The 11,667-nt window shown below is 39.5% G+C and overlaps 2 protein-coding genes across 2 annotated transcripts; one reads left to right on the top strand and one right to left on the bottom strand.

Annotated features, from left to right (window-relative positions):
* The first annotated feature begins 1,343 nt into the window (after window positions 1-1,343).
* On the top strand, window positions 1,344-3,251 carry LOC145501607 (xyloside xylosyltransferase 1-like). Its single transcript, XM_081481044.1, has 2 exons — window positions 1,344-1,851; window positions 2,616-3,251. The coding sequence occupies exons 1-2, from the start codon at window positions 1,423-1,425 to the stop codon at window positions 3,249-3,251; spliced, it is 1,065 nt and encodes a 354-aa protein (XP_081337170.1). The 5' UTR covers window positions 1,344-1,422.
* Window positions 3,252-6,181: 2,930 nt separating this feature from the next.
* Window positions 6,182-8,903, bottom strand: LOC145500137 (uncharacterized). The gene is made up of 4 exons (XM_081479620.1): window positions 8,826-8,903; window positions 7,934-8,227; window positions 6,790-6,885; window positions 6,182-6,309 (listed from the first exon to the last, which is right to left on the bottom strand). Exons 2-4 carry the CDS (start codon window positions 8,216-8,218, stop codon window positions 6,286-6,288), a joined length of 405 nt encoding a protein of 134 aa, XP_081335746.1. The 5' UTR covers window positions 8,219-8,227; window positions 8,826-8,903; the 3' UTR covers window positions 6,182-6,285.
* Window positions 8,904-11,667: the final 2,764 nt, after the last annotated feature.

The raw sequence follows: 11,667 nt of genomic DNA on the forward strand, positions 1-11,667 counted from the left end.
ATGTCATGACGAAATTTATCATCAATAAGAAGACAGACGCATAAAAAAATGATGTCAATTTGTTTTTTACAATATCAAGACCCCAAACTGGTCAATTGCCGTTAATGAATGAGTGGAAAAGACGCGTAAACTTGCCGTAAACAAAGATACGTGAACTTTATTCAAAATGACGCGAACATTGTCAATAGCTTTTCTCGCTCTTTGATTGGCTGCTTAAAAAAGTCCATAAAAACTCATGGTTAAAAAGTTGACAGTTTGACAGCTGAAAGTTGAACTTGAAAGCTTGCATAAATTAAAATTTTATCCGTCTATACTCTTATTGATGATAAAAATGAGCCAATCAGCGGGCGAGAAATTAGACAGTTACTGTAAAATAAATTTTTGACAATTGTTCAGCTGCCTGATGAGCAAAAAAGAAAGTTCAATTCATCAGATCTTAGCTATCAGGTTAAAAAAGAAAACGAAACAAAACTACAACAACAACAACAACAACAACAACAACAACAGCACTGAACAACAATAAACACAAAAGAATAACGAAACAAAACAACGGCATTTGTCAACTACAGGTAATATGTGAACCAATATACCTTGAGCGGTTTGTTGCCCCATTTCAGACCATATGAGTGATACTCTTGAGAATTCTTCCTTTTAAATTTTCAAACAGTAATGTGTATATGAATGAATAATTTTTAGATGGATAAAAGAATAATTCTCTAGAGAATATGACATGGTCTGTAATGGGAAAACAAACTGCCCAAGCTAAAGAGGTCTATTCTCAACTATGTTTCAATGGATTGAAACTCAATCAGTGATTGCGTTGAATTTGGATCGATCTCTTTGATATTGAGGGCCGAGTTGAAACTGAAATCCTTCGTCGAAAGTTTATTAATTGCCGACCAAGTTAATAGTATTGTAGGGTCACATTTTGATCATAAGCAAAATAACAACCTACTCTAAAAGAGTGAAAAAAGGTTGGTGAAAGATTGTTACCTGTGCTGCGATTGGCGCTCGAGATTAACCGCTGTTTTCAGCGGGAAAATTGTGTTCTTTATGCCATATAATAATTCGTTTATTGAACAAAGCTTGTTGCGTATTTAGGGACCTCCGGTAACATTCATTCATGGGTAACTTTGTTTCGTTACCATTTAATGTGGTCTTTTACACGATTGAGATGAACAAATTATAACAATAATCATTTGTCAACGACATGAGCCCTTTTGATGAGTATGTCATTATGGTCTTAGAGCCAATGTCGAGGCAAAATATTGTTTACATAGAAAGACGAAGAAAACAAAACAAAAAAACCCCACGCTTGGTCGATAATCCGTATCTATCATAATTAGATGCAAAATGAAAAAAATCTATAGTTTTTTTATGCAAGAATCGATTGCTCATACAGAGTGACTATTGACGATCCAAATGGATTTTTTTGTGGCTCTGATGAGGGTAGCTTACAGTTGGAAAAGAAAGCGAAGTCGGTCGTACATTTCAGTGTTGAGTATGACTTTTCTTGCGGGGTTTTTATATTTTGCCGCGGGGCCAGTTTTTGTCGACCAAGCAAGACTTGAGAGAGAACTGAAAGTCAATAACATCGCCTTTGTCATGCAGCTGAAAGCGGCCAACAATGGATATCTTTACGCTTATAGATTCAAACACTGCATAGCATCCATTTGTAAACACTCCAGTATTGGTCTCACAGTTCACATCTTTGCTAATTCTTTTGGTAAAAGCCAGTCGTCGAAAATTCTTGAAGTACTAGCTGCTAATTGCGTAAATGGCTTCAGTGTTAAATTCTACGATGTTGATGAAGTGTTAGAAATAGTTTTACCATCTATAAACGTGATTCAGGTGAGTAAACTTTATGTGAGACGATGAGTTATTATTTTCATTGTATAGTAGTCATTGATCTTTATAACACCTAGATATGCACCTTTACATCTCGGATATTAGAATCAATTGTGTGTACGTTGGGTATTCATGGAGTATTGAATTCACTGCAAAACATCATAGATTTTCTTGCTCTCTTTAATTGTAAAGCCATATGTCCACACACATACCCCTTGACGTTTGTGAACGCGTGCGATTTTTCTACGTCCACACGACTCCGGCGATCGTTTTCGGATAGTTAATGTATGAGTTTTAAACGCTCAAAATTCTATCAAACGAAGAAGCCTGGGTATGAGACTGGCTTTATAAATCTCCGTACGTTGCGGGTGCGGATCGGAAAAGGAAGGGATTTGATTTCTGTTTGTGACTTTATCTAAAGCTTAAACGTTCACAAAAACTAAAAGCATATGCTTGGACATATGTGCACATGTTTGATCAAAATTGACATGATCAGCCATGTCGCCCCATCTCTGACCATGTGTGCAAACTCTGACGGAGTTTTTCTTTCAAGATTTTATCATATTTACGCGAATCGGAATACAGAATTAGCAATTATTGCCTAAATTTTGCGTTAATTTTGTTGTGGTCAGAAACAGGGGAGAAACAACTTCAATTTTAGCTGCTCTGTTCCAGTCGCCCGTTTACGTTATTTGTCCTATTTGACTTCGGTTTCTTTAATTTCTGAATGCCAGTTTGGTTTGTTTGTTTTTATCTTTATTTTTCAGGACGCTATTGAAGTTGGCGGTCGCAATAATAGGAGAGAAGCTCTTTTCTATCTTCCCATTTTCATGAATCTTATTCTTCCTGAAGATGTGTCCAGGGTCATTTTGTTAGATGTAGACTTCTTTTTTTACACTGACATCAAGCAGCTATTTGATCATTTCGACAACTTTAGAAACACAACTCTCTTTGGTTTAGCTTTGGTGCAAGAGCCGGTTTACAGAAGGGACTTTGAAAAATACAGAGAGGAGCATCCGGGAACAAAGATAGGTGATCCACCCCCCAATGGCAGGACGGGATATAGCAGAGGTCTCACCATGATTCACCTCGATAACATGCGAAGATCAGAGCGTTACTATAGTATCCTGTTGTACAACGAGGTAAAAAAATACGCAGAAAAATATCAATTTCAAGGGACTCGAGCTCAGCAAGATTTCTTTGTACTGTTGGACGCAGAACACCATGAAGATCTGTTTTACGTTGTTCCCTGTCAATGGAATCGTCAGTTATATCGCGGTCTTTCACGAGATGTTGATTTTGATAAGTTTCATAATTGCCCAAAACCTATTCACGCCTACCACGGAAACGGTGTAGCAAGAATGCCCACGATGAATAATTTTCATCAGTTTTTGTTTGACTGAGATGGACGAAAAAGAGCTCAGCTTAGAGAAAAGCCGGTCTGGGTTATTTTCCCGGGAGAAAAACTTGGTGGGGGTGTGCGGCCCGCTTCCCCAAACCCTTACCCTATTTCAATCGAAAATCTGCGATTTTTCCTACCCTATTTACAGACCTAACCCTTAAATCAGTACCCTATTTCAGACCTGCCTGAATAGCCTTCCACTGCTTTTCCCTGTCCTTCTTTCAAAGACTTGAAATTAAGTTGGATAGACCATATTCAATTGCTTCCATGAACGTCATATCCTTAAGCATATCCGAGGACAAAAGCTGAATGAAAAAGATTTTTGTGGTACTTGAACTCAGCAAACATTTGCTCTGCGAGTTGTGTCGTTGATCGCGCGCGAAGTCATGACGTATAGTCAGTACTTGTTTGTTCATTGGTTAATGTGTATTTACGTCACCGGTGGAAAGATCCACCGGTAAAATTTGGCGCGCTGCAAGTGGGAAAAGTCCTTTCCAACGGCGAGACCAACAGGCCAGGGATGAATTATTGGAAAGAACTTTTAGAAAGTCTATCTTGGAACAGCACATACTTATATAGCCCATGTAAGGGAGTACCCTAAACCTCTTCGCTACAAATAACGTATACAAGGTTCTTAGGAATTTAAATGCATGAAACAGGACGATTTTGTACATCCTCAAGTAAAAAATAAATAAATAATAATAATAATAATAAAAAAAACAAATAAGGTCTTACGAGATCACCGGTGGTTGAAATACAAGGACGAAATTATATATTACTACCAAATTAATAAGGATCTGAAAACGTGTATAGGGCGGGTGTCTGGAAAACCCGAATAGCGGATAGCGAATAGTACGAATAGTCCCAAATAGTGCGAATGGTGAGGAATAGTCGTCAATAGTCACCACTTTGGTTCAGCACTGATCTGGATCCGTTGAAATTTATCACAGGGAGCAATAGCGTTTCTCTGCGGACGCTAATAGATTCGACAAAGCACGATCTGTGAAAAAAACAAAACAAAACAAAAAAAAAACAATAAAGTACAAATGTGAGACAAGTGGTCTGTGATTAGTTTATCAACTGAAAAGACACAAACGAGCTGATCTGATAACTGGTTATAAAACTTCCCGTGAACAAGAACGCCTAAGCTATATCTTCCGTTAATTATCCAAATAAGCAACAGAATTTCAGTGAATTTATATTACCTTTTCTTCCCAGGACTCAGTCTAGGGTTGTCTATCACTGACATCAAGAAAACAGAAAACACAAGGATAGCCTAATAAAGACGTATTTACGCTTTTGCAGCGGTGAAAACAGAAGAAATTACGTTCAGAAACACCTTTTGTCCTGTTAAGCGTCTACGCTTTTTAGCGGGAAAATCAAATCCCACGTTGCTGCGAGGTTAATTGCGAGGCACTGGGTACCAAAATTTCAGTCATTCGTCGCTATCCCCACCCCATTTGCCACTATTCGCAACTGTTCGCTACTATTCGCACTATTAGTACTATTCGCTTTTCGCTTTTCGCTATTGGGGACTATTCGCTATTCGCGACTATTCGCTATTCGCTATTCGGGTTTTCCAGACACCCGTATAGAGCCGCCCCTGAGATGCTCCAAATTTTTTCAAAAAGTTGCTCAACAGTTGCCCCAAAAATCAAAAAGTTGCTCCAAAATCTGCAAAATTGTTTCATATTTTCTACAAGAAAATGTTAATTACCTTACCAAAGAACCTTTTATCACTGATTCTTGACCCCTGAACATTTAATAGTCTGCTAAAACGAGCTGCAACCTTTTTTGTTATTTCCGTTCATTGTTTCACCCAACCATCAATATTATGAATTTTGAATTTGCAAAAAGGAGTTATAATAACACTATTTTCCACGGACGTTCTTAGCACCTGCGGGGTTAATTTCTATTTTTCTCGGTCGGGATATCTCAGCCCTATCTGGTATGGATAGTTTCCAACCCACTGTGGCTGCTGCCTCAAGTGCTATTTAAGAGGGAATCCACCAGAAGTTCTAGTAACAAGTGAACAAAAACCTAGTACCAAGATTATTTACATCGTATTGCAAACTTCTGTACGACTGTTTTAAATATGTTCTCAAAAAAACTCATTTCTAGCAACAACAAACGTCGAAAACAAATGTTCAGTTGAACTTTGTATGAAACACTTGAAAGTACTGGTGAGATGAAACTGATGATGAAATTTTACCTGTGTTTGCCCAATTTCTCTGAACTTTGAAATTTATTTTCTATCACTCCCATGGGAATTTGATTTCGGTGTTATTTCAGGCGACTATTTTATATCTTCAGCTTTAAGAAATGTAAAAAGGACTGTAAAATACTGAAAATTATTCTGGTACCCAGATTTTTGTCCACTAAAAACTGAAATTGCTCGATTGTCTATCGGATTTCGTCTTAAACTCTTCGGGGTCACTCGAGCAAGGCGTCGTGCTGCGCCATTTTGAATTTATCAATCCTCCGCTGACTATTTGAATCGTCTTTTCAAACCACAGGCAAACCAGTGGGAACAATGCCCCACAATGTGTAAAACTTAGAAATGTTTTGAAAACTATACCATATGTGACGGCTGTGACCAAAAAGACGAAAAAAATGCTTCATAAGTGCTTCATATGTCAGTTTGGTCTCGTTATATATTTGTGCGCCTAACTCAAGATCCAGCGGTAAAGTCGTCTGTAACGAAAACTACGATTTAGAAACATCTGAATGGAGAAACTCTTTCGAAATGAAACAAACTGCGAATATTCAATAACAGCGAAGAATAACGTTCTGAACGGGAAACACACACAGACACAAAAAGTTTGCAGAGTGTTGTCTTTGTGTTATCTTTACAAAGACATTACCACACTATTCGTCGAAGAAAAAGAAGAAGTTACGACACAGAATTTAGTATTTTTTAAACTTGTACTCACTAGTTTATTTATGCTCAGTTTACAGTTACACGTTTTACTGAAACTAGAATACTAGCTTATGCCTGCTGCTAGTTAATTGTCTGTGGAACCGCATCGGTAACCTCACGCGAAATCTTGCCTTCCATACTGTAAAAGATGAAAAATATATGGGCATAAGTCAGCTTTCTTGTAATTTAATTATTTCAATTATTTGGCTTCAGTGGTTTGTGCGTGTGTCTATAGCCGTACAGTGGAGATCTGGTTCATGCGCTGTGTTCTTGGGCTAGACGCTTCAGTCTTACTGTTCAGTTAGAAAAAGGCTGGACAAGTGCGGGGGAAGGAGGAGTGGGGGTGTGGGGGAGTTGGGGGGAGGGTGGGGGCGGGAATGGCAGGCAACACAAGGATGCAAGCATCCCCCCAAGACCAGCGGTACTCCTACTTGCAGGTATATCTAAGAGGTGATGTGTTTCTGAAGCCTATCTTGGACAGTCGCCCAGTCGCCTTAGAATAAAGGCTCTGGGGAAAACTGTCGCGATGTTCTTGCATGAAAATGCAAAGTTAAGGCAGGCCATACCAGGAACGTAATCTCATAACAATCTTGAGTATGAACAAAATCACATCACGTACCAACTGACGGCGTCCGTAGCATTCCGGAGGCGTAACAAAGCAGATATGGGTGCAGCAATAATTTTGAGGGAAGATTCTACCATACAGGCTCTCAACCTAACGGAAAGTAGTTAAAAAGGAAAGACACATCGATCACACAGGAGGTTATGTGAAGAAGGCAAGTCACCTGTTTACCAAAACTATGCCATGCAAAGCAGTGTTCTTCGTGTTCAGCCTCTACTAAACTACTCATGAATTACGCCTAATTAAGTAAGTGATAAGGGGGTACTCCCTTGTATGGGCCATATAGGTATGTGCGGCCCCAAAGGGTGTGGTTTTTCAGCCGTTTTGGTCATAAATAGAGTATCGATTTTTGGCCACTAGGGTATGGTTTTAGCACTGTAGTCTTGAATTGGGTATGTTTTATAGAAGAAGCTTCTTTTTCATCATTATCGATAAGAGCATCAACAAAAGCCCTTCATAAATTATGCTAAGGGCACCTGCGCCAGCCGCAACGGTCGTAAACTGGGAGTATCTAACTTTTGGTCATGTCATGAATAGGATAGGAAAAATCGCTGATTTTGGTACTTTTATTAACTGAGGCAATAAGAACTCGAGCAAATACATACCATAAACTGCGGCTTATATTGGGGGCGGGAGGGCGTTGAGGGGGGGGGGGGGGGCTTCTAAGCGGAATAAAAGACCATTTCAAAACTAGAGCTACAGCAGTGTTTATCGAAATATGTTTTTTTCATATAATGGTTTTTAATTAAGCTTTAAAGCATTACAATAAATCGAATTCTTTCATTTTAAAGGAAAAAAAGGGGCTTTTATCTGGGGGGGGGGGTATAATCGGAAGTAATGTTTTTTTTCTGGGAGATGCCACCTTTAACCTGAGGGGCTTATATGCGGCGTTTTACGGTATCACGGGCCAAGCGTGGGGCAGATATGCTAATTGAGATAAGCGCGGGAAAATGTTCCTAATACTGAGCTGTGTCTCAGGCAACACACAGATGGGTCTGACTTCGTTCCTGACTGGATAATACAGAATGGCATGTTTTATCTATTACAGGGTTGGACCGAATCGCAAGAATTTACTGAACCAACTAGGAAGCTTAGCAAAGACATGTTTGTCTCGACAGTGGAGCGTAAGCTGCTCTATTACCTCATTACCATCTTCATCTTCTTTTTGCTCCACTGGTTCATCTAGTTCATATAGTTCATCTGGTTCATCTTGTTCAGCTGGTTCATCTTGTTCATCTGGTTCATCTTGTTCAGCTGGTTCATATAGTTCATGTGGTTCATCTTGTTCATCTTGTTCATCTGGTTCATCTTGCTCAGCTGGTTCATATTGCTCGTCTGGGTCATCTTCAAACACAGGAAGCTCCTTCTCCAATTTGAACGCCACCGCCAGGGAAATGAGCAAGATGAAAGCAGCTGCAACACGCATCTTGAGATCCTTCGTTTTTGTAAAAAAATGTTTTAATAACCCTTTCCATTAGTCGCAAGTTCAAAATATTATTTTTTTTAATCAGTCGTGTTAGCTTTGAAAATTTGGTGATGAACGCGATGTATTTCACGTTCGTCTCATCTGCCAGCGTGTGGACGATGTTGCCGATATTGATAGCTACTTAAGGTAGAGAATAAGTCTGTTATTTACCGGCCTTGTTTTGTCCATACAGAGAAACACTGTACTTCACGTGAAACTTAGGGCTCAAAATAATTTACATGTCATATTGCCTATATCTACTTGCTCACTTACTTGTGCAGGTTAAAAAGCATGTCCACTGACGATATCATAAAGGTTTTCCATAGAGTGCTTTCTCTTAACATGACGTAAAGGCTTTATTCGAAATGTAAGAAAAAAGAACATCGAGCCCCTGAGGTAATTTCAATTACTGAATCTCAAATTTTTTCGTGTTTGTTTAGCAAATGATGACAAAGCGAAAAAAAAAACTGTTTTCGGTCCTATTGAATCTAGCAACGTCAAATTAAAGCAATGAAAGCTAACAATTTTAACTCATTGGAAAAACAAAACTGTCAAGGATATATCTCACCTTTTCTGACTTTCGTTTCAGGTTCACACTTGGAAAGTTCTTTGCTGGACTGCACTCAGTGTGGTTTGTCCTCTTGAAGTAACACGGCTTTTTATAATGATGATGATCTCAATTGATGCCCAATAATGAACCCTGGCGTGCGTTGTTAACAACTCATTTGATCAATTTGACCGGAAGGAAATGGTTTGTGACCAAACTGCAGAGACCACTCGAGATTTGAAAGCACAATTAACTTGTTTTCCATGCATAAAACTCAATAAATTAGGCGATCGATCGAAGTAACTGCATGAACGAATCACGTTTGTTTTTTAATCTCGACTCCAATCCGCTTTCACAGGTACCTTGTCATTCCGTTGATAGTATTGAAAAAATTGGAAAAAAAAACATAAGTCAGTGGAATCGCCTTTTGACAAACATTCTTCTCATTTCATACACTGTTCGCTCAGCCATGTAATTGCCATTTTAATTTAACATTCAAAATCGATCAAAGTCGATGGACCGTTCACCCTGTATTCGCACCGGTTCAGGCCAAACAGATTGAAGGACAAACAATTAAGATATTTTTGAATAAAAACTTGTAAAACCCTGCAAACATGGGTACGGTGTCTAAATTCTATCGTCACATTGAATTAAACGAATTCTCTTAGATAAAAAGTCAGCCGGTGCTGGCCGCACAGTTCCGTTTCCTGTCACAGGAAGCGGATACTAATTTGCAAATCCTGTATTTCCATATTCTGTTTTATTTATACCCAAGGGTAACTCTTTGGCAGCACGTCAGAGGGGTAATCGTCCAGCTGAGGTACCCTTGTCGATGCAAAAGAAACCTAATACTCCTCTGAAGCGTTCTAATAGGGCACAATAAGGGATTTTATCGAACCCAAATGCGTTGATATCAGGACCTTGACTTGGTTTCTCAAACGAATTTAGGATCTGCATGATTGGCTTTTGCGAATTTTGGCGCGGTAACACGGCGTATCCGCTTCCTGTAACAGGAACCGGATAATGAGGTGATTAGAATCTTATTGTTATTACAGGATATCCGCTTCTTGTAACATTAACGAGGTAACGAGCTTTGAAACAGGAGAGTCTGGGCGCGAGACTGAGGATTAATAGCACCTGCCTTGTGGCACGAGAATAACTCGAGCACAGTGGGGCAGTTATTAGCTAATTATTGAGTAAGTTTGAAGTGAAGATGGCTAGATCCTGGCAAAGTCCTTTTCAGTTCCTGCTTGTTCTTGAACCTCAACTGCGCGTCGTTCCATAGCGGCACGCAAAAAAGAACGAGACCAATATATATGGGTTATTGACCAACTGTGAAGTCAATATGGCTGGATAGTACGCTATTCGCACCAGTCCCTTACTAAGCGAGTGTAAATAAGAGCGCTGCATCTCATTTCAGTCACGTAAGAATCCTTTGGCTGTTGGCAGCCGCAACATTCTCCCTTGCTTCTATGCGCTACCGTGCTTCTCATTTCCTCACCCTCCCTTTCCCTATCCTTTTAAGCTTCCAACTCACTCAAGCCTGGTCGCATTTCTCTATCTCTTATTCAGTGAGCGTGAAACGGACTGTCGCGAATGTTGACCTCGTTCTTTTTTTTGCGTGTCTATGGACCGAGATGGAGTCGAGATTCATAAACACGAGAAAAAAGGAACGAGACCAATATCCTGCCATTTTAACCGAACAAGGTTGGTCAGTAAAGAATTTTAATATTTCATGGCTTTAAGGGAAATTTCTCTTGCGGGACCCGGCGGGTGGCCCCGAGCGGGCAGGATAGCCGTTACTTTTGCCCGCTTTATCTTGCCCACATGTAATAAAGCTGGATATTGAACAAGTTCTTTTTTTGCTTGTTTATTGACCTCTACTGCGTCTCAGTCCATAACGAAACGCAAACAAGAACGAGGCCAACATCAGATCGTCTTGAGAAAACAAGGTTCAAGGGACCTGGTTAATAAATCTATTACATGGGATAAGGAACTCTTTTTCCGTGAGAAAAACAGTGGATAATCCCAGGCGTTCAAAATAACCCAACTTTCCCGCTGGGCGTGATAATTGAATCGCTCTTGGACACATGGAAATCCGAGTCCTTTCAGTGGTGCGAGGCTCAGTGACCGTTCACCTAAGTGTGGCGGTCGTCGCTTTGGAGGAAGCCGACTGCAAGGCATTCCGGGAAGGCATCCAATCGCTCCCCGGTCGGGACGTCTTACAGTTTTATTATCAGGACAAACCGGTACAAACCTGTATTGATCTGATAATGAGTTTATAATGGTTACTGCTGGCATTGAACCAATTATTAATGTTCCCTTTATTTAGCTGTCTTCCATGACACAGATCTTCAAAGAATAACATTAATTGTTGGTTACTTAAACTCTCAAAATAGGGAGGAAAGTGCTGAAAACACAGTTAAAAAAACATGATAACTTGAATTCGCAGAATAACAATTTAACAGTGTTGCTTGGCATTTCCGAAGTACTAAACAGTATTACTGAGAGCTACAAAGTGTGAAATTAAACTGGGTTAGTACGATGGTTTGGTTAAAGGATCAGTCGGTTAGACATATAGATGAGACAAATTAACAGCAATGAAAGCAAATGGATTAAAGGTGAAATAGGAACATGGTAGTTATCAAAATGAACTCGACTTTTTTGTTAGCAACCGATTGGTTAGTTAGCTCGCTATATAATTAGTAAGTTAGGTTGTTGGTTAGTAGGTTGGTTAGTTATTCTTGTGGACTTTTCTTGTGGCTTAAGAACAAGATCAACAGGTTAGTATGTTCAGTTAGTTGTTTCAGTAAGACATGCCGGGCTTCACAATGTTTGTTAGTTTGTTAATTTCGTTAGTAAG

The sequence above is a fragment of the Orbicella franksi genome, chromosome 10 (genome assembly GCF_964199315.1).
Source record: "Orbicella franksi chromosome 10, jaOrbFran1.1, whole genome shotgun sequence".
Classification (NCBI taxonomy): Eukaryota; Metazoa; Cnidaria; class Anthozoa; order Scleractinia; family Merulinidae; genus Orbicella; species Orbicella franksi.

Excerpts from the sequence above, each read along its gene's own strand:
- LOC145501607 (XM_081481044.1), top strand. The coding sequence starts at position 1,423 with ATGGATTTTTTTGTGGCTCTGATGAGGGTAGCTTACAGTTGGAAAAGA. Across the intron at positions 1,852-2,615 it reads CATCTATAAACGTGATTCAG|GACGCTATTGAAGTTGGCGG; the intron begins GTGAGTAAACTT and ends TTTATTTTTCAG.
- LOC145500137 (XM_081479620.1), bottom strand. The coding sequence starts at position 8,218 with ATGCGTGTTGCAGCTGCTTTCATCTTGCTCATTTCCCTGGCGGTGGCG. Across the intron at positions 6,886-7,933 it reads AAGATGAAGATGGTAATGAG|GTTGAGAGCCTGTATGGTAG; the intron begins GTAATAGAGCAG and ends ACTTTCCGTTAG. Across the intron at positions 6,310-6,789 it reads GCTACGGACGCCGTCAGTTG|TATGGAAGGCAAGATTTCGC; the intron begins GTACGTGATGTG and ends CATCTTTTACAG.